Source organism: Sparus aurata, chromosome 16 (genome assembly GCF_900880675.1).
Source record: "Sparus aurata chromosome 16, fSpaAur1.1, whole genome shotgun sequence".
Classification (NCBI taxonomy): domain Eukaryota; kingdom Metazoa; phylum Chordata; class Actinopteri; order Spariformes; family Sparidae; genus Sparus; species Sparus aurata.
In genome coordinates this window covers 7,853,584-7,876,712 of record NC_044202.1, presented here as the reverse complement: position 1 = coordinate 7,876,712, position 23,129 = coordinate 7,853,584, and the positions used below count along the sequence as shown (strand labels likewise).

At 43.0% G+C, this 23,129-nt stretch overlaps 1 protein-coding gene across 1 annotated transcript; it reads left to right on the top strand.

The window, feature by feature from the left end:
- Positions 1–1,421: 1,421 nt before the first annotated feature.
- On the top strand, positions 1,422–22,780 carry diras1b (DIRAS family, GTP-binding RAS-like 1b). Its single transcript, XM_030443807.1, has 3 exons — positions 1,422–1,622; positions 15,810–16,151; positions 16,346–22,780. Exons 2-3 carry the CDS (start codon positions 15,843–15,845, stop codon positions 16,631–16,633), a joined length of 597 nt encoding a protein of 198 aa, XP_030299667.1. The 5' UTR covers positions 1,422–1,622; positions 15,810–15,842; the 3' UTR covers positions 16,634–22,780.
- Positions 22,781–23,129: the final 349 nt, after the last annotated feature.

Here is a 23,129-nt window from a genome sequence, read left to right as displayed (position 1 = left end):
TTTGTACAGACATTCATGGTCCCCTGAGGATAAATCCCCCAGTTTAGGTTTGCCTCTTACTTTTTTCCTTAAGTGCCACTTCCAGCTTGACATGTTGATAGATAGATAGATAGATAGATAGATAGATAGATAGATAGATAGATAGATAGACTGATTGATTTAAGCCCTGTCTTGAGTGACACCTCCTGATTTGAGTCTCTGGATCCCTCTCTTCTTCCTTTCCAATCTGACTTTGTATATCCATCTCGTCTGGCTCTGTATCATCCACCTCGATTGAAACAATCAATGCTACTTTCAAGAGCCCTGTCTGTTTTTTTTGTTTGTTTTTTGTAACCATCACAATCGCAGCTTGGTTTGTCGGGTGTCCTGCTGCTGCAGTTCTGAGTCTCGCCGACAGAGGGGGACAAACACAAGGCTTGTCTGAATGGAGGGCTGGTGAGTCATACAGTGACACCGTCACGTACAGACACACAGCTCAAAACAAGGCCTGGTCTAAACTCGACTATGGGCCTTTATTAGCACCACAGCTAGGCCTCCTCGTCACACTTGATGTAAAAGGAAATGAATGAGAATGTCGCTGAGGATCCATCTGGGCGCGCTGACACCGGGCCGGTACACTTCCTGGTTTATCTCACTGTGCGATCTCTTATCTCATCCTCTCTCCGTACCATCCTTTACATGCGGGGTTTTTTTTTTTCTTTTTTGTTTTGCTCTATCGTGTGTGCACTGACAGTATATATGCAGCCGACTGTACACAGATTAATGTATGCGTGGCTCTCTCCATGCTGCTGAAACGCAATCAATGTCGCTCTCCGTGGTGCTGATCCTGGATCAGAACCAGAGATGTGATTTATTCTGCCAATTACAAACCTCTTCCAAGCTGACTTCACGTGTAGCTAATTATTAAAACTAAAAACGAAGAATGCAATCACGCATTTCCACTCTCTCCGTGGATACTCGTGCTTGATCTGATCATAAGTAAAATAAATAAATACATAAAACATTCCTGTGAGTGGGTTTGTCATGCGTAATTTCTGACCTTTTACGCAAGAAATTTACATTTTAATCGTCTTCATTTCCGCCAGAGAAACTGGCACGGGTAAATAAATCTGACTTGGCCGTAAAGATAAAAAGGAAAGACCAAAGATCATTTGGAAATGAATCTCTCTGGTGGAGGTATTTCATCAGTTTAATGTGATCTGTGTCTTAGATGTGACGTGTGTGTGTGTCACATTCCCACAGTTGCGCCAATCCAGGATAAAAGAGAGTCTTTTAAAAACAAATGAATTATTGATTTGAAAAAGAAAAAAAGAAAAAAAAGAATATTTTGCTGGCATCCAACCACTCGGAAGTGTATAAACTGAGAGAAATCCAAGTGTGGACAGAAAAGGGAGAGGGCATAGCACCTCCCACGTCCTATCTGCGAGAGAGAGAGAGAGAGAGAGAGGGAGAGAGAGAGAGAGAGAGAGAGAGAGAGGGAGTCTCTGCTGTGGTGGTGTTGGAAATCGGACGACATGAGCTCTACATGAACCGTGTAAAATGCTTTAAGACGCTTTCGGCGTTTGTCTCTCATCCGTCTGAACCGAGGACGAGCCTGAAGCGGAGCCGCACTTCACGACCAGGTACGGAGACGCCCGCTCAGACATCCGCGCATCTTTACACGGAGGGGCTTTAGATGTTGGTATTCAGTGGCGTAACCGCGCTCCGTCTGCGCCGGCCGATCCGTGGAGCGCGCACGATCCCCCCGCTGCTCGCATCCGAAACGAGAAACGACAGATTTTATTTTTATTTGTACTTATTTTTTTTTACATGTATTCATTCATCTGATCGCTTGTTTTTGGTTGGGTTTTTTTTGGGGGGGGGGGGGGGGGGGGTGGGGGGGATTTGCATCCATCCTTTCGCGACGCGCGCATTTTGTGTTTGGTAAAACCTCGATCGTGTGAATATGTAGCCAGTGCCCGCACAGCCATATTGGCAGTCAGCAGGAGAGAGAGAGGGGAGAGGGAGAGAGAGAGAGAGTGAGAGAGAGAGGGCAGAGATGTGAGGGTGTTGGGTTTATCATATTGCTTTGAGGAGTAAAGGGAGGTGGAGGGGGGGAGGAGGGAGGAGGTGGGGTTGGTGGGGAGTGGAGGGGGGTCGATGCGACTGCGAAATGATGGCACCACTGCGAGATGGCGATCCTCTGGTATTTATGAATGAACCATCAGTGGGGTGGTCTGTAATGGCGTTGCGCACCAATCTGCAAAGCTCTCTCCTGGCTGCTGCCACCACCCCCCTCCTCCCGAGACGCACGTCAACATTCAGACTATATGCACTAATAATGACGCCAGCGTGACGCATAAAGCACGGTTTTTCTGTGGCAAATGCCATGGTTAATCCTCCATCTGGATTTCTCCATGATCTCCTCCTCCGTGCCTTGTTGTTGTCGCTCCCAAGAAGCGGGAGAGGAAAAGGAGAGGAGAGGAAAAGGAGAGGAGAGGAGAGGAGAGGAGAAGAGAGGAGAGGCATCATGACATGCAGAAGGAGTTGTGAATCATTCAGGCCTTCCTCCAGCCTATGTATGTGTGAATATGTATGTGAGTCAACTTCCTGTATGCATTGATCGCTGCCAGTACTGAGTGTGTGTGTGTGTGTGTGTGTGTGTGTGTGTGTGTGTTGCAGGGGCTGAGAGAGAAGAGCCAGCAGAGATGTATGACAGTAAATCCTGTGATTAAGCTCTAAAGTGTGTGGCTGGGAGAAGCATAGAGATGCAGATGTTAAAGCGTGCATGTGCTGGTCAAGGATGGAGGATAAGTGGAAGTGTGGGGGAGTGTCAGCCTCCTGCCTGCCTGCCTGCCTGCCTGTCCGTTTGTTTGTCTGCCTCCAATAACCACGGCACAGTTGCATAATATCCCTCCTCTCTGCCGAGGCAGGACAAAGAAATGACTCAATACTGGGTAACAAGGAAAAACATGGAAAGAGGACACGATGCTGACATTAAAGATGGATGATGATGTGTGGTTTATTTGGGAGGGGGTTTGTTTTGTTATGAGCTGAAGGCCCAACAAAGCTGTGTGAGACAGCCCAATCATTGTGTGCTTCTGAAAACCACAGATTTGTTGAAACCTTACCTTTCTTTATGTTTTTCACGTTTATGCCGTGACAGTACTTTGCTCATGGCTCAGTTAGGTTTAAGCACCATATCCACTTGGTCAGGGTTAGGAAAAGATCCCGTTTTGGCTCAAAATACATTTTCTTGGTCGCCACAAACATGGCTGGAATTGTCCCAAGGTCTTCTCGGAAACATTCAACACATTCTCGAAGTGTGTTCCCCGGCTCCACCACCGTCCCCTCTGCTTCTCGATACCAAAAGCTGGGTCATAAACCAACAATGTGAATGTGATTTGACACGTTTTGCCGAGAGATCTAGAAATGTAAATTGGCAGGTCTAAATTTGGCTTGCAGAGAAGTTTTTGCAGCTTCAGAGAATGTAAAGAAAACATTCAGTATTGGCATCTTGTGGGTGTCGTTTCTGAAATCTGTATTTAGCTTGTTAATTTATGCAAATTTGATTAATAAGTCACACATGCACATAAGATGTAAGCGGCAACTGTTCTCCTTTGACTGAAACCCCCCCCCCGACAATGTCTCTTTCAATCATTTACTTACATATGAATAAATTAGCACATAGTGTTACAAAACACAAATTACACATATTACATAACCGGTTCTAACACCATATGATATTTGATAAAGAAAAGTCATTCATCAACATTTAGGTTAACTTTATTTTTGTAGCATTTACCAAAATCAGCAATTACCTACTGTTGTGCTAAAAGCAATCATAAAACATAAAATATCTTAAGAAATAAGAATAAGAAATTAAAGTCCAATAGAAAAATAGAAAAATAACATGTTAATACACTCATGCAAATATACCCCAAAGCATGCAGGGGATGCAGAAACATGCCCTTGACATACCCAACATACCCTTTCTTAAAAAAGGAGCGTGGAGCTACTTTAATTTAATACATGCAGCCTGTGTGTAGCAGTGGTTTTGTTGGACGGCTGCCATTTGCAATGAGTGAAACTGTGTGAGTTTGGTTGTTGCTCAGGAGGAAGACGCGCACGGAAGGAAAGATTTATGAATGCGCTGAATCACGTTAATAATACAGGAGTGTTGAGCTTGAGTTGTGAGGTTACACAAACTCCGTACATGTCATATCTGTGACAGTAAGGCTCAGAAAATAGGAAACATTTCTGTCAGTAAAGCATGAAACAGAAACTGAGCTTTCGTCTGTGATGCTCTTTCTTTCGCCTCTTTAACTCCCCTGGGTTATTTCTACCAATAAAAATAGTTAACTGCTGTCTCCTCATGATGTTTAAGTCTGTTGCTCTGACAGCAGGAGTCTAGTCAAGTGCACCCTCTCTGTTGAGCACTCGGGCTATATATAACTATATACTGCATAACGACGTCTGCTTTAATACTGGAACGGATCAATGCTAAAGTGTTTTAGTTGTTCCGACTGCATCAGCTCATTTGAAAAGGTCCATACAGTCTTTATTATACGTGGCATTACACTGGGTCTTCTTGTGCGTGGCTAATCGAATGCCAGGATGACTATTCTGGATGATTATGCACAGTGTGACCTCTGAGTTGATGTTTTTATTTGTCATTTTGTTCGGTCGCCAGAATAACATGTAGGCAGTTAACTTTTCTCTGCAAACCACGGATCACGTTCACATTTGTACAAAACTTGTCATATTGTGTCCACATAACATGTTTAGGACCTGACTTTCATATCAGGAAGTGGAGGTGATGGTGGCAAGCCAGTGACTGCAGTTCAAGACTGCGTTTCAACATCTGAAAATATGAAACAACCAGATATTTTCAGGGAGATCTCTGGGTAATTTTAATTTGTGGCGACATAAACTGCTTATCTTTTACGGGAACACCATGTTTTTGCCAGCAAACTTGTGTGTTTCTAACAAGATCTCGGGCAATTTCCAGCCATGTTTGTTACCATGAAAAAGCAGATATTTTTGACAGAAATTCGGGACATCTACAGCCATGTTTGTAGTGAGAAACCTAGACATTTTCAGCCAAAATATGATGTTTTCCTAACCCTAACCAAGCGGGTTTTGTGCCTAAACCTTCCCAGGTCATAAGCACAGTGTTGCCACGTGAAAAGAAAATGGAAATCGAGCCTAAAGAAATGTCAATTTTCAGCACATCAAACACGAAGTATTGTGTTGTTTGACATAAAGAAAATTTAACGCTCAGTTTTCTTATAATCCCAGTTGCATCATATGAGCGTCACAAGCAGTTTTGAGCCGGGATTCCCACGTCGTCGCTGCATTTACCTATCTGCACCGTTATCAGACGTGGATCAACCGGTATTATAAAATCACCGTGCCTGGGTTGAGCTCGCCTGTGGAAAACCAGTGGAGTCGATCCAAATCTACCAACCCTGTCACCATCTGTCACTGCAGGCAGGCTCCTGCAGCACACACTCCACCCGTCTGTAATTAGCGCTTCAGACAGGTTGGTGCCTTCACGGCATCTAAGAATAGGCTGTTCTTGAAAATATACATCCGAATACATTAAGCAGGCTTTACATCAAACGCGATTCCTCTGCGAGCAATGCTGGGAAATGAATCTCTCGACTCCGTCTTGGCTCATTTCTGGTGTTAAGCAGGTGCTGCTGTGTTTCAGAGATTGCCAGGCTGTGGTATTAGCAGGGTCTTATGATGAGGCCAGACGGAGCAACCCAGGGATCCCCAGGTCATGCTAATACTCACTACTAATACACACTCACAACACTAATTACATGGCCATCTTGCTTCCAGTCCTGTGTAAAAACTGCTGCACAGAATCAGCGTGATTGTGGTTGCAGGATATGATTACAGCTCAGGAATCAATCTGCCTGAGGGGGGACTGTTTCCTAAACTCTTATTGAGAGCGCACATCTATATTTTTATTAAGACTTATTAAGGAGTAGTTGCAGGTCGAGGGATGCGCTGTGTACTGCTGGCTTGTTTCATTTAAAAACAGCTGAGTCAAGTCGGCCTCTCGGAATGGGAGTTGTTCTAAGTGTGTAAGCTCATTTTACCTCCCCAGAAATCTGACAGAGGTCACACATTCACATTTTCAGACTTTTAATCTCAACCCGTAGCAACAGCAAGCACCGGTGCTAACGAGCTAAATGCTAATCCTGATAAATATGTGGGTTTTGCAGTGAGGCAGCCCTATTCCATTCATTTTGGCAATTGTTTTAAAGGTGTTAAAGAACATTTTAACACTTTGAAGATGGCAGGAGTTCAATTTGTTTATGCATCAAAGTTCTGCAATCATATTGCTCTTTAACACTTTTTTGCAAGTTCACCAGGGAGATGAAAGATTACGGCTCGCCCTGGATTATTCCAACTAATACGATATTTGACCCTGTTGTTTTATGTCAGTGCGATCAAGTCAAACTTCCTTTCTCCTGCTTTAGCACAGTTCACTGCAGATCTGGCAACTTGGGACTCAGAGTCAGTAATTCAGTATCTTAAGGAATCGCAGCAATATTTGGTTTCATGAATACTCTGAAAAACAATCACCTTTAAAACTTTATTCAATACTTTTTATGGTTAGCATCTTTTTTTCCGCAAAATTCTTTTAATGTGAGTTTTTCACAGTTTCGTGACCATCTTAGAAAATGTCACAGTTTCACAGTTTCACACAATTATTAATATTACTAGTAGCTGTAGCAGTAGTAATAGTATTTTTGTCATCAGTTGCATCTTATGTGTCCTAATCGAGTTAAACTAAAGATTTTCTTACTTTAACAAATGCGTAAAATATACCCTGACACACGTGCGTACTTTTAATCATTAGTGGCGGGGTCCACCACTCCTGTACAGTATTCAAATTGCCTTCCTATGCATCAAACCAACTTGTGTTTATTTGGTTGCACTTTAAACAAACACACCAGTTGCTCCTCTGTTGGACTCCTGACAAAGTTCCTGCTTAAGGAGTGTTTGCCGTAGTATTAAGCTGCACCTGTTGTTTACTACATTAATGGTGAGAGCGGCCAAGTCAAGGATTAAGGATTAAAGTTAGTAGAGTGGGGAATGCTCATCAGCCAGGCATCAACACGACTGTGCTGCTTATGTGTGCGGATTTCACTATAAGAACTGCAATCCGCACCATGCTGACGATACACCGATGTTTGTCTGAAACAGTCTGCAGCCAATGTGGTGAAAACCTCATAACTCAGACTTTCAAAGTTTAATTGCTTCATCAGCTACAAGAAAACTGCCATGTTTCTGACCAGATGATGAGAATGTTTTTAATTTTCGAGCAAGTCCCAAGTCGTTTTGTCTTGGGTAATGCAGGTCAATTCCCAAGTCTAGTCAACCGAGGCATCAAGTCTTTTTTTTTCTGTCAAGTTGCGAGTCATCAGAACAGTACAAGTCCACATCTCTCTCTAAGCTCTTAGTAGCAATTCCTCATCTCACACTGGCAGGTCGAAACACTTGCACTGTGGTTAGATTGCAGAAAGTAGAAAGTTTGGTCTTTTCCCGCTATCATTCCAGTCAACGTAATAAAACACAACTGTTTAAATGTCTTTGCAATCAGAATCATCCAGGAAAACCCCCCAAACCGTGCACAGCTGAACGGTGACCTTGCAAAATTGCGCTGAGTTGGAAAATACTTGAGCCCGTTCTGTGATTAATAGGTCGATTTTCGGCTGCAGAACCGTCCACTCTTGAGTCGAATATATTATTGTGAGCTTCGATAGACACATAAATGTCACCTCTGTTGTTTTTTTGTGTCTGGCCCTGCTGATATTCCCATGTCACAGTGTCAGTGTCAGTGCGTGCTGAGTCAAAGGGACGTGCCCGAGTATCAGAGGGCTTCAGCCTGCATCAGGAGCTGCGTGTAGTCTTATAGGGAGACCGCTGGTAACTTAAGTCCTGGGAATTGGGTCAATGCAGAGCAGGGCAGGAGCACAGAGGAGGTTAAGCCCGATGATTAGCTACTAAGCCAAGACCACAGTGCTGCAATCTCCTGTACAGTCTAGTGCACATACTCTCTCTCATGCAAGTGAAGGCGGCGTACGGCCCAATCAAAGTATAGATTGACACCGATGAGCAGCAGAGACCGCCGTGGTCTCAACACTCAGCCATCAAACACCTCAAGGAAACACACAAGTGTTCTGATTTCCTCATGCATTTACGCACACAGGTCACACCTAGTCTGACGTAAAGTTAATCTGATACTCTATCAACTCTATGGTTAAAATGGCATCTCTGTACTTACGAGAGGAATATTTCTACTTCTTGGCCAGATGCGGTGACTTTGGCTGCAGAACAAACCAGAAATGTACCAAGCAGAATTAGGAACACAGAAGACACGCACAGACAAACTGACCCAAAGCGAGGCAATACACGTGGATTAGACACACAAGGTCTGATAAATCAATGAAACGCAGGAAGGCAGGAAAAGGACAAAGACAGGAAGGAACACGACTCGGGCAGGAAACCACAAATCTAGAACCCAAAACCATGTCAATATTTTATAGATCTTGCTCTGATGGATATGAAAGAAAGGTTTCCTTTGTTTGCATCATCAGTAGACACACACACACACACACACAGTGACGCAGAAAGGGAAATATGTAGTCTTATTCTTTTCGTTTTTTGGGGGGAAATGATAGAGACACCTTTTCAACATTCATAAATCTTAAATCAAATCCGAGAGATTATCAAATGCTTTTAAGATAAGCCCATGTGACGTGTTTCCCGTGGGCTCTCTGTGCGTTTTGTCAGCAGGTGCGAGCTCACAGTGAAGCAGCAGCAGCGTGACTGAATGTGAGAGACTGAATCAAAACGTATAAATTGAACCTCCACAGTCTGCTCAGACCTAATGAAAACACCCGGGTCCTAAAAATTGCTCTCGCTTGAAAAAATGCAGATTCATTCCTCATGATGAAACACACACACACACACACACACACACACACACACACTTGAAAAAACCCTGAGCTGATTTGTTCACAGAGAACAGGGAATCTTCTGCTTGACTGCACAGATGTGGACACACATCACACACGCACACATGTTCAAACACAATGACAGTCTGGCAGCTAAAGAAACACTGTGCAGGTTTTCAGACATCGTGATGAGGTTGCAGTCAAGTGTGTGTGTGTGTGTGTGTGTGAGTGAGAGAGAGAGAGACAGAGGGAGAACAGCTGTAGCCAGAAGGGGACTGAATATTTCAGCAAAAACCTTGAGCCGAAAATCTGTTCATCCTGTAAAACACTCATCGAACCAAATAGCCGCGTATCCGCAGCATTCCGGTATCCGCGGCTTGATTAAAACCCCGTCTCCACAAGATACCATGGGACTGCTTTGTGGGTGTCTATTTAATCACGCTCTTGATCTGTTGAATGGCGTTGTGTTTGATGTTGGTTAATGCGCTTCCTTTGTGCCGCTGTGTAAGTGGCTCTCTTGAGGAAAATTATGTGCATATTCTCGCTAAAGGTGACATTTCCTTGCTCGCTCTGCGAAAATAAACGAGTGGAGAAAGGCTGCGTCGCATCTATTTTCTGACTGAGAGGGGAGCAGGATTGTTTGGTCTGTGCCAAAGCTATCTGCTAATGGAATTTGGCCGCACTGCCACAGATGCATTTATAGTATACCATTAATTCATTAAGGAGCTGCAGTCCTCTCATTTCAAATACAACAAGAGAGGAAGTAGAAGAAGAGGAAGAAGGGGGGAGAGAGACAGCTTGCATTTGGGAGGGAGTGTCATTAATCTCAGAAGGCTGGGTGTCAAGGACGAATGGTGAGGGAGCGGAAGTACAGTGTGCGTGTGCTCTCGTGTGTGTGTGTGTGTGTGTGTGTCACTGTGAGGTTGCACCTGTGTGTGCAGTTCTAGCTGCTGACGGAGGGGAGGGAGGCGGCTAATTTTAGTTCAGGTGAAAGAAAGAAAGAGAGAAAGAGAAGGAGGGAGCACAGGGGGGAGGTTTTGTTTTGATGATAAGGCTCGTTGTCGCGGGGAGCTTAAAAATCAAAGTCCCAAAAAAAAACAAAAAAACAACAGGCACCAAGCGAGGCGGGATGATAGACTGACAGGGCTCCCAGACAGACGAGCCCCATCGATCAAAACCACAGCGGCTTTAGTTTATTGATCATGCAGCATGCAAGACCTGGAGGGGTGAGCGAGCAGGAGGCAGAGGAGGAACAGGAAAAAGAAGAAAAAAAAAAAAAGCTCAGGGAACAAGAAGGAAAAACAAGTTCAAGATGCATGAGGACGAAGTAAAAACAGTATTGATGAGGGTATCAGGATCAAGAGAATGTACGAGTGTGCAGCTCCATCACAGATGTCCCGTACTGATCAGTTTACTTATATTAAAGATGTTTTCGAATTGGTCTTTTTTAACTTTTCTTTGCAGTATTATCAAAATAAGCAACAGAATAGAAGCACTGTGTTGGGTTTAATTTTTTTTTAGGTGGTAATGGCTGTTATTTCGGTCTTTTAAAAATAGCAGCATGCACCGAGTTGCTGAGATCTGGGAACACAGCTCCTCTGCTAAAAATAAGTCAGACAGGACAAGAAATCCCCTGTTAGGTCAGGTTTTTTTAGGAGGAGAGAATTAAGGCAAACTGTATTATTTTTATTACCCCCTCCCGAAACTTCACAGTTTACAGACAAGCATGGTTCAAACTTTGCTCTTCACAGCCTCAGATCTCTGCACTTGCCTCAAGCTCGCTGTAATTAACGTCGGGCCACTCGGAGGCAGTGCAACAATCCATAAAATGCAAACAGTCGCCTAATTAAAACTCTGGCAGATATTGTTAAGAGCATCATTGGCATTCATGTGGAGTTGTGTTTGTTTTTTGCGCTCTTTAAACTCTGTTTTTGGTCTCCACCATCTCCCGAGGGGTACATCTAGCTTAGTAGCCGCTAAACTCTCCAGTATGTTTGTACAAGTTGGTTCATCAGATCTTTGTTTGCCTGCTACGGCCAGTTACGGTGCTCATGTGAGATCAGTGACAGTGAATCAAAATATTAATGTTGCAGGCTGTAAAACCAAAAAGAAGATGAGCTAAAAGATGCTAAAACACTGAGTGAAACTGCAGAGTTGGATGAGTATTTTTTAGGCTAAGTGTTGATTACATTTTACATTTCTTTATGTTGCAACTTTAAAAGTCTGTGGGCTCAATTTTCAATTGTATCTCGTGCTTATGGCCTGGTTTAGGCACAAAAAAACACTTGTTTAGGGTTGGGAAAAGATCATGTTTGGGCCTAAAATACCTGTTTTGTTCTCAGAACCACAACTGGTAATTCCCCAGTGGGTTCTTTAAAAATATCTAGTGGTGTCATGTGTACAAATGTTGAAACACTGCAGTCCCTCTTCAAAAACATCCGCTGTTGAAATGTTGAAATGTGCTGCAGTCATCTCGTCCAAAACAGGACTTTGGCACGCGCACTGTAAGCAACATGTGTTATTTGTGTGCAGCTTGACGTGACTAGGCTAGTCCATAGCATGAAGGCTGCAGCGCGAGTTTGTTTGTTTTGCTGTAACAGCATCGCTCTGGCAACTGTACCATGGTACCATCTGCTGCCCCGCCCCTGCTGCCACATGAAAAGACCTTTTCTCTTCCTTGTTGTAACAAAAAACCCATTAAGAATATATTCAAAAGACCACACTGACAATATTTTGGCGACAAAGAGGGATGTGATTTCAGCCGGACTCTGATGATCTCTAAGATACGCACGTCTTGGCTTTTACAAACCGTGTTAGCACGTTGTTGCTGCTCATGGCTGTGTGTTAGCAGAGGCAGAAATCACTGTGGTCAGCTCTGGCAGCTCAGACCACAATTCTTCAGAGTGACTGAAGGCCTCGTCGGAGCCAAGAGTTCGAGGCAGCACTGGCAGCACATTTTTGACCAACAGTTTTGTCTTGTCGTGATGTTGCTTGTCATAACTCACACTTTGAGCCCTCGTGATTATTTTTCACACCCGCATCGCTGCACAGACTCTCATTTACAAAGCCCGGAATGAAGCTTAAAGCAGCTCAATGTTCTTATTATGAAAATTCATCAAATGACAACATGAAAACAATGTGACAGTGTGGAGGGGGGTTTGAGAGATTAATACAGAGTTATCACTTTAATCTGAAGCTCCCCTCCACTTTAGAGAGCTCATTTTTTAGCTGTCTGTCTAGTCAGCTTAATACTTTGGTACATTCTCACCAAAGCAGAGGTCTGGGTACACTGCAAATGCATTTTTAAGTTTAACACTTTAAATTTTACTCGTAATTGACAGAAAAGAATGCAGAATAATGTGTAAACTTGCAGGAATCTCTGGCAGAAACTAATATTGATAGTTTTTATTTATTAATTTATAATCTATTTTTAACCGCTGACCGTATATTTGTCAGCTTCTCAATGATGTGAGTGATTACACACAAAACTAGATGATATTTTACTTTCTTTATGACATTTTGACTTGGAAATTTTTTTTTAATTCACAAACGTCATATGTTTGATTCAAGCAGGAACTAAAATGTTTTTGTCTCATGTGGTCTCATGAGGTCCACTGGAAGGGGCCTGACTTCTGCTCTCTCTTTTAGCTGAATTTCAGATTCCCTCTGGACTGACCGCAGTGGATTCAGATCACCTGTTGCAGGTGTGGAGACTGGCTCCTAATTAAAGAGGGAGAGCAGCTTGGGGCCTTCCCCTCGCAGCCAATCAGGGTGCGACGACGCCCTTTAGTGAGGGCTTAAGATGAGGAACGGCACGTAGTTCTGGCTGATTAGTCTCCACTGAGACTTCTTTTCTGCTCTTGTTCTTTCTAGTTGAGGGACTTTGTGAGCAACCTGGTTGTGACGATCAAAAGTACCCATAGTTCACCTGCATCAGGGCCGCCCTTATTTGTGTTGCTTGCCTTTCAATAGCATGGCACCTGCAGGTTTCCTTTTGTTGTTTGTCTTCACTGAACCCCTTGATATCCAAACCCGTCTATACACCTTCAGTTTTTTTCCTATTACATTTCATTGGGCACTTAAGAATTGATAAACGAAGGATATTTTGTTTTAATTATTCCATTAAAAGTATTTTTTGGTTATTTTCCAAGTATTAGTGACTGTTGGCATTCCCCAAAGTTATCCATTTATACTTCTATTTTTATGGTTTAGGCCTGGTTTTGTCGGCATTTTCCTACCAATACCAACACAAACTAAAAGGGACAAGAGTTGTCAACATTTACCATGAATAGGGAGGAAAAAAGGAGAATTGTGACCCCTGGGAGAAATTCTGGAGAGGGCAATGAAAGATGGGAGTCTCCTAAGAAAATCAGGAGGGTTGACAAGCATGCTCTTGTCCTTTTTGGGCCATGGTTTCTGCAAAATAGCTCCTAAAAACCTACCGCACACTACTTGCCGAACAGCAGTGCTGCACAGTTAGTGAAAATGGGGTGAATACAGTGAAGCATTTACCTCAGTATAGGTGGTAGGGACCAAAACTGAGCTAAAAGAGTGTGAAATTTGGTTCAGGTATTCATCAGGTGTCCAAAAGAAAACCGTTACTGCGGTTATCTATCTCAGAATGTATGCTTCACTCCTGCCGCAAAGTCTTGACAGACAACAATCAGACAGTATTCTCAACAAAAATACAGAGGGAATCATCCCCCGATGGTACCAGAGAGCCATTTAAAAATGTTCCGCTTTGCCAGACCAGAGGGAAACGTTCAGCAGTCTGCAGGCACATGAGGAGACGACACAGACTCACCTGCAAATTAAACCGTGTTTGTGTGTTCAGCATGGATATAAAACACTCTTATATGTCACCCAGACCTACAGCTATAGATTGACTATAAAACTCAAGAGGCACTCCCTGAAAACCCCATTTATTTTGAAGTCCTTGACTGATATTATCTAGAACCTGGCAATGCAATTACAGCTGCCCTGCCATCAATAGTGGGTTCCAGCAGTGCAAGCATGACAGAAATCCACTTATTCCATCTGGTATTGATGTCAATTTACTGTTTCATTACAGCGAGAGCTCCGAGAGCTGCACAAGATCACAACTGAATGAGTATCTTATTATGGGACCTTAAAGCAAGTTTGGGAGCTCAGCAGATAAATAATGCAACAGATACAAAGTGTAATCATGCACAGACGCTCAGCAGACACATGGGCACTTACAGAGAGAGCGATAGATTAGGTGTGAGGACATCGTTTCGATGCATATGCATGAGCTGCAGTAGATGATGTCGGGAGTCGAGATCTGTGGAGCTCTTCAGTGCGCCGTGATGCTGCTCACTTCAGCCCGAGTTTATTATAACTTTTGAAATCTTTGTTTTTAACTGTGTATTCTTTTCACTGGAATAGTGTAAAATGTATATTTTTAACCTGTATTTGGTTGTTTTAATTTTTAAGATGTGTCTGATTGTAAATTAGTTACAATCCTGGCTGTATTTTACTTCCTGTGTTTCTGGAAGAGATATCTTTTATGGCACTAGATCTGCACTCAGTGTAGTACATTTACTCAAATACTGTACAATGTACAAATGTACTAATTTGTGGTTGTTTTTTTTCCCTTTTAAGATCACTCACTGATTGTAAATTTTTTTTTTTTTACTCCATTATATGTATCTGATTTATTTACTAGTTACTTTTCAGATTAAAATTTGACACAGAAAACCTAGAATGAGTTTCTAAAACGTACATATTGTTAAGGGTTGATATCTCGATGTTAGGGGCCATTGTGCTGCCTAATGTGTACTTTTATTTGTGTTTCTCATACTTTTATACTTTTACTTAAAGTGGCTCTGCAGAACTGCTGTTGTGTTCAAAGCCAGTTGTTAGCTTATGTAACAAAACTCCATTTTTGAATTCATTTTAGCTACTTTATCTACCATAAAAATACTGACAAGGTTATTTTGAAGATTTATATTCAGCCTTTCGTTGTAGTCTAGATACCTAAAATGAGTCGTACATAGAGGAGTTAGAAAAATAATTTCCCCATGGAGTCACAGGTGTTTGAGGGTTATGTCACAGAGTAGCACCACCGGATCTAAGAAATCCCCAAATTAATTATGTTTACCTTAAACATGAACAAAAAATATCAATAAAAAACATTTCACACATGCAGGATTTTCCACATCTTTTCAGTTCGACCCTGTTTAATACCCTGTACGTGGATCCATAACAAACACTAATCTTATCATGCGTACATTCAAGATATGTAAATTATCACGCACACGTAACCTCATGGAATCCAGGGCAGAAGTGCTGCAGTAAAGGAGCTCATAATGTTCTGTTCTTGTTTTGTTTTGTGTCGATTCCACTCTGTAGTCATTTTTTTAGACAGCTGTTTGGGTCATTGTTGTATTGGATTGCGTTATATTATACATGAGTTTATTGTTGTTCCCCTCTGTGCTGCAGGAGCATTGTCTCTCAGTCTGTCTCTTCCAGGGTTTGCTGCAGTTGTTAAAGTTGATAAATGAGGAGACGCTGGGATGTTTTTTTTTTGTTTTGGGGTTGAAAACTGAGAAAGTGTGACTCTGGAAACGGTATTGATTAGGAAAATGCCTGCGTCAGGTGAAACTCTTGGAGCCTCACCAACCTCATCCTCTCTAATTTGTACTCTGGCTAATAGTCAGACCACTAGAGTGCTTTCACACCGACTGGCCTGAGGTCGAGTCCCACCAGCGCTTCCCCTCCTGTTCCCCCATCTGCATTGTATCTGCTGACTGCTCGCTTGCTAAAATTATCCTCTTCTCCCCCCACCCGTCTCACCCCTGCTTCCTCCCCGAACCCTCAACATCACAGGTGTAACACTGTCTTAAGCCTGACGGGGGCAGAATGCCGGAGCAGAGCAACGACTATCGCGTGGTGGTGTTCGGGGCGGGGGGAGTGGGGAAGAGCTCCCTGGTCCTGCGCTTCGTCAAGGGCACCTTCAGGGACACCTACATCCCCACGGTGGAGGACACCTACCGCCAGGTGATCAGCTGCGACAAGAGCGTGTGCACCCTCCAGATCACCGACACCACGGGGAGCCACCAGTTCCCGGCCATGCAGCGCCTGTCCATCTCTAAAGGCCACGCCTTCATCCTGGTTTACTCCATCACGAGCAAACAGTCCCTGGAGGAGCTGAAACCCATTTATCAACAGGTGGGTAGGGATGTGGTGTGTGTGTGTGTGTGTGTGTGTGTGTGTGTGTGGATGGGCTGGTTGTAGATGAGTGTGTGCTTTAACAAAGAAGGATTTGATTAAAAGTTGGAGTGTATGAGCGTATTTATACATGTTCAGGTAGAGAGTGGGAGTATTGTCCAGGTAAAATGTACCCATGTCATCCTCCTCTGCAGGTCTTGGCCATAAAGGGCAATGTTGAGGCCATCCCCATCATGCTTGTAGGCAACAAGAGCGATGAGACCCAGCGGGAGGTGGAGACCAAGGACGGGGAAGCCCAGGCCAACCAGTGGAAGTGCGCCTTCATGGAGACGTCGGCCAAGACCAACCACAACGTCACCGAGCTCTTCCAGGAGCTCCTCAACCTGGACAAGAAGAGGAACATGAGCCTCAACATCGACGGCAAGCGCTCGGGGAAGCAGTCCCGCGCCGAGAGACTGAAGGGCAAATGCAGCGTGATGTAAACCACAGGAGAGGAGGAGGAGGCGGAGGAGGTGGAGGCGAGAGAGAGGGTGGGAAACACAGAGGAAAGGAGGAACAGAAGGATGACGAGAGAGAGAGCGAGAGAGAGAGAGAGAGAAAGAGGAGAGACTCACTAAACTTATCACTCAGAGCAAAACGTCTGGATGGCAACGGGAATCTCATCATCCACATCCTCCTCCGTTTGACTGGTGCGTGAACACACACCACTCAGCAAGTTATTTTGACAGCATCCGAGGATTTCAGTTTGGAGCTTTACATCCATGTGCATTCTGCTTCAAGGGGAGATTAGAGGGGACTGACGCAGATTATCAAGAAGCAAATGAGAAAAAAAAAACCAAGAAGTGTGCGTCACAGTTTCCATAGTCAGAAACAGCATGTGTGCAAGTGTATATGTGTGTGTTTGTGTGTGTGCGTGTGTGTGTGTGGATTTTTTTGCATCATCCAAGTGCCACAAAACCTGGCTGAGGAGCTCATCAAGACCTCGGACTGCAATAAAGACCGCAGACTGCCGCACGCCGTGGGAAAAACCGGAAGGTTTCCGATCAACAATCTACACAAACCATTTCGTGTCCTCTCTCACTTCCAAACCCTCCCTCCATGCTCAGCTTCGCTCCCCATCGTAATCCCAGCACCCCTCACCCCCCTTACTATAACAAAAAATATAGAGAAATGTATATGTAACAGAGTCGACACTGTTAGTTAAGCTCACTCGTCTGGTTTAAAACACTAGGAAGACGCGAGAAAGCACAGGGCCCCGAAGGTTTGAGACTGCAGGCATGAACGACGCAGCCGAACGTTGCCGCTCCTGAGGACTCCTGATGTATATAAACGTGGGATATTTAGACATATTCCATCTAGTCTACACATACCCTGCCCAAGAAGCATCCTCTCATCCGAACCCTTACTTTACCTTTATCTTAACTCATCTGCGAACTTTCTGGAAATGTCTGGAGTGGCGGGTATGCGCACGCGCTACAGATACAACGCAACAATCCTTTTAAGACTTCTCTTCTAGTGTAGATTAACTCTGGATGACAAGAAAGCTGGACTCTCATCATCAACACACAAAACAAAAACAATACAAGTCTGCCTTGAGGATGATACTCTCGGATAATCGTTGCCAAGCCGGTAAGACGAAAGTGAACGCAAAGGTTCGAGAATGTCAGTTTTGCTTTGGCACTTTTCACTTGAAGGTTTCTCTTCTTTTGCCTTTTTTTTTCGTGTTCGTTTGCTTTACGATGCTCTTTTAAAGTCATGTGTAAGTAAAGAAAAAAGAAAAGTCCCTTCTTAAAACAAAAAGCACACAGAGGAAAAATTATTCAAACAAAACAAGGGATGGATACAAAATATTTCCAGTCAGTGCAACCTGAAGAACTGGTGATTCTGTTTCCTCTTCGGTTCTTCGTTAGCTCTCATATGCTCGCGCATGCAGGCGACAGAATGGGCAACACATCGCACGCGTTAACACACACACACACACACACACACACACACACACACACACTGCATGCGCACAAATGCAAAACAAAAAAAAAAGTTAATCTGAGTAACACATGATGACGAACAGGGCTCACTCAGCCTAAATGCCCTCACGTTGCACTTTAGATCATAAACACACACCCCCACACACACACACAGACAAACACTAACACAATTTGTCATGTCTTCGCCTCGTTATGTAATAATGTAAACATTCTCCTGGAGCCATTAAATAGCTCCACCGTATGTCCCAAAGTGCATGTTTTTGTTTTTTTTCACGCAGGAGCTCTGAATATTGTACACAGTGTACACAGGACAGCCAAAAGCACAATACTTTTTTACCGACATATCTATTTGTACGTTTTCTTGTGTTTCTTTTTTTTCTGTTGTGTATTTTCGTTTTCTTTTCAGTGTGATTTTCATCTTCATTCATCCACCAGTCCTAAACATGGAGGAACAATCATAAACTACAGGTGTAGCTCTCCGTCTAAAGTGTTTTCCTTGTCCGGTACATGGCACAATGAGGTTGTGGTTCTGCTGAACAACAGGGTATCGTGATGTGACCGGGTTAGCTGTGGTCGTGAAGTAGAAAATGTGACGTCTAACGCCCCCCCTTTCCCCCGACCGAGGGATCGTATAGCTGGTATGACGCGGGAAGAAGAGGAGGAGGGTTCAGATTATTTGTCGACTTTTTTCCTCCATCTCTCAGGCGGTTTTAACAACAATTTGGATGGAGGATAATCTGCTCCTGTACTGTTAAACCCAAAGACGCGGATGATGCCCCCTTTTAACTGTGTGTCCATCTCTCTGGAAACATATATTGAAAAAAAAAAAAAAAAGGAAAAGCACAGCAACTGTTTTCATCTGTCTCCTTCTCTGTGTTTATGTGTGCAGCAGAATCAACAACTGGGCACTTTAGGGTGACATTTTACTTGAAGACTTCGCTTATGAATTTATAAGCACCATGTAAAATGTCCCTCACGCAGACCCACATCAGAAAAAAACTATTTCAAACGTGTAGTTATTGTAAATAAGCATATGGTATAGTTGAATGAAATGTTTATAAAAAAAAAGCTTCAAGTAAGATGTTACCCATGTAAAGAAAAAATGGGAATAAGTCCTTTGTAACCAGGAAATGTTGTTACAGTAGGAGATTCGATGTTGCTATGTACTGTAATATACAAGCTTAATAATGATGCTCATGATATATTGTATTTGACACATCCACTCTTCAGATCTATCAATCAGATAATACTAGCAAAATGTGAATATGTAACTAAAGTTCCACTCCATGGCTGTTACTTACTTTTTGACCTTTTATTTTGAAAGCTGAATGAAGCCGTTGTTATCGATGTGTTGTACTTTGCACTAACGTGAGGTCCTGTTAAACTCAAAAACTTGCATTGTAAACGTACCCTTTACCTGTTAGATGCCAGGGATGCTCACTCGTACTCTCTTTTTATTTGAGTTTTTCTTCCCATCGGTTTGTATCTCTAAAAAAACAAGTTGTATTGGTTTGTTTTGGTCTATTAAAGGATAAGTCCGCCGCCAAAAATGAAAATTCAGGCATTATCTGCTCACCCTCGCGCTGATGGAGAGTTTCCGAGTCGACAAAACATTTCTGGAGCGTCGCAGCAAAACAGTGTTCCTGTTTTCACTTTTCTTTCCATCGGCGTGAGAGGAGTCGATAATGACAGAAGTGAATCATTTGGGGGTGAACTTATCTTTTAAGCTACCAGAAGGATGATGTGATCTCTGACATGATCTATCTATTGTGTCCATCTAAAGGTTAAAAAGCTTAAAAGAAAAACAAGCTGGAACATCTATCAGGCAGTCCTGGTCTGATGTGATGTGTAGCTACCGGTACACCCCTTGCATAAATATCAGCTTGACACCTCTGGTCGCTTCACGCAAACGCCAGATTGCGGGCGCGTGTTTGTGCAATCTGCCGTTCTGCTGACGTCTACAGCAGACTGTCGTTGCTCATGTTCCCGTGTGGAATATGATACAGCAGGGAAGAGGGGGGAAAAAAACAATGAGACAGCGTGGCGAGTAGCAGTATGGACAAAACAAGCCGGAGCGAGAGAGAGGAGGGAGAGGGGGAGCTATTAATGGAGATAGTGTGAAAATATGGGCCAGGGCCTGTATAAGATTTACATGTGCTTGCATGCGGGGAGGCGTGCATGGGATGTGTGTGAGCGTCCGTTGAGTTTCTGGGCTGGCATGAATCAGGACAGACACCTCTGCCCCCCCCCCCAACCGAACTCAACCCCCACCCCGTCCTCCCATGGCTTGTCCCATCTCATTTGTCGATGAGGCATATTCACTGCTGCTGCTGTGTGTGTGTGACCATGAGCGCATCCATGTATGTGCGCAATCAGGCAGCCACCTATTTGCATCCCTTCAATCTGGCACTGCATGAGTGTGTGTGTGTGTGTGTGTGTGTGTGTGTGTGTGTGTGTGTGTGTGTGCGTGTGCGTGCTGTTGTTGTGCCATCATCTGTCAGATATTTGAAGCTTTTTCCAGAGGAGGATGCCTACACATTTCTGCATGAGTCATCCAGTGCCGCTCAGACACACCCCTATACACATAGACACACACACACACATACACACACATAGAAAGCAGGCAACACAGACTGACTGCACGCCCTAAACAGCACCACATCCACGCATTCACACAGGCCTCATTCACTCACTGGCTGTTTTTTTCTTCTCAGCACTACTTCTCCATCAATCAGCCGTCCACCTCCCCTGAAATCACGAGTTTCTTTCATCCCCTCCTGTTTTTCTGTTTGTTTTTTTTTCTGTTTGTGTGTTTTTTTGTGAGTTGTCCGCACCTGGACGGACCGAAAAAGGCCGACCCCTGCTCACATCTGATTGTAGATAGCTGTAAATAGTGTTCAAAGGACTTCATATTTCAGAGATGAGAGAGTGCTGAGGAGAGAATGCTGTGGTGGGAAGGTGCAGTCTACTTCTAAAGAGGTCAAAGCGTCCGATTCAGAGTAACGCAGGAAGCGTAGGAGGCTTTATGTCACCTTTATCAGCTGTCGTGAAGTCGTTACAACTTTGGGCTTTTTTTTCCCCCAAAGTGTGCTGTAGTTTTCTTTGCAAGAAAAACGGCAAATTGACTTTAATAGAGGAAATCTGTGGAGGCTCAAAGCATCCGACATTTATATTTATATTAATGAAATCAATACAAACAAAATACATTTGAAATAATCCAACAATGCTTTAGAACTCACTGTTAATTCTCGATCATCATCCTGGGAGCCAACAGTGACTTTACTGCAGGTCATTTTAATTTAATTCAGAGCTTTTTATCTTTGTTTTCATATTCCAAATTCTGTTTTTATTCTACAACCCCAGTGAACATTTATTTCATAGCTCCACGTTTTATCACCCTTGCCCTTGTTTACTGTGATAGAAATTGTAACCATAAAATAAACAGTATCACTTTATAATAACCATCCTTAATAAATTGTACATTTATTGTTAATTAATCTTTAGTTAATAGTTTTTTTTCATTGTTAATTGTAAAGTTGCAACGGGTGTTTATAATACAATGTAAATGATTAATAGATACTGTGTAGTTCATCTATAAATATAACTTAGAATCTACATATAAATCTATATAATCTATATAATTCATCTATAAAATGAAATATTATTAATGATGGTTATTATAAACTTGGATTATTTCACTAGTCATATATTTTGTTTGTAGGAAATTTGTGTGATTATTTGTTCCATGATGTCTTTTTTATTTATTTCGATATCGACAACTTTGAGCCTCCATAGGAAACCTCGTTTTCCAGATTTGGATGGGGGACCAGACGAAGTTTACCTCACCTCGTTTACCATCAGGGAGACACTCGCTGGTCGTGTCGTTGCAGAGTCTTGTACAGAAGAGGTTCACATGTGTTCTTCCATATCAGGACGGGAAACGTGACCCCTTTGACGCTGAAACAAAGGGCAGTCGGTTAAAATCTCACTACACCTGAAAGGTTGAGGTTTCCGGTTCTAATTAAGATGTGTTTCCATTACAACGAGGTTAAAAGGCTTCAGTCCTAATTAGGCAGAGAATCTGAGGAGAATCACTGTTGGAGGATGAATGGAAAACTGACCCCAGTCACCCTCTCCGGCTCACCCCTTTACATCTCGTCTGATCGACCTCAGATCCTCACAAGTTGTTTACCGAGGGCGGGCCGTAAAAAGTGGGGCAAATAGACTTTGTGGGTGATGTAGTTTGGTACTATCCTGTCGCTCTGGCCCTTCATTCCTGCATGGTCCCTATTGGTGTTCCAGCCAGCATGAGAACAAGGACACAAACTGTGAATCATCTTTGTATTTTTTAAATAAAATTCCTCAGCAGCATTTACAGCTTCTGTTTTGCAAAATGGTTTTTATTTCGTTGAAGCACTACTTGTTTTTTTTGTAAATGATTCGATTGTTTTTCTTTAAGTTGGAACTTTTTTTTTTATTTGACTAATTATGATGTATAGATATTTATTCTAGCAATAGTCTTCCTATTAAGATATACTGTGCTGATGCATCCTCTGAATAACTGAACATAACATATATATATATATAGATGATAATAATAATCAAATCTGCAAAATGATTTTCCTAATAAAAATGTGAACTGAGGGGTGTTTCTCGTCTTTTTGACTTTTCTCCTCTTGCTTACTTAAAAGTGGATTTATCTTCACTCCTTTTTATCGACTCGACTGCTGCAGTGATCCACAGAGGAGACCTCCGTAGCCAAATGTTTACGTTCGGTGGGGAAATTCACTTTACTACATGAATGTAACATTACAGAGAACCGGGGTCTCCAGTGAGTGCTGAGTTTAGTGAGAGGTTGACCTGAATTCAAACACACAGACAGCCACACCCTCAGCACCCATTTGTTGCAGCTATCATTTGCATTTGGCATCATGGGGCCAAGGAACAATGGTGATAATGCAGACAAAATACTGCATACTTCAAATGAAATGCT

Coding starts and splice junctions, on each gene's coding strand:
- diras1b (XM_030443807.1), top strand. CDS start 15,843: ATGCCGGAGCAGAGCAACGACTATCGCGTGGTGGTGTTCGGGGCGGGG. Junction 16,152..16,345: donor TGAAACCCATTTATCAACAG/GTGGGTAGGGAT, acceptor CCTCCTCTGCAG/GTCTTGGCCATAAAGGGCAA.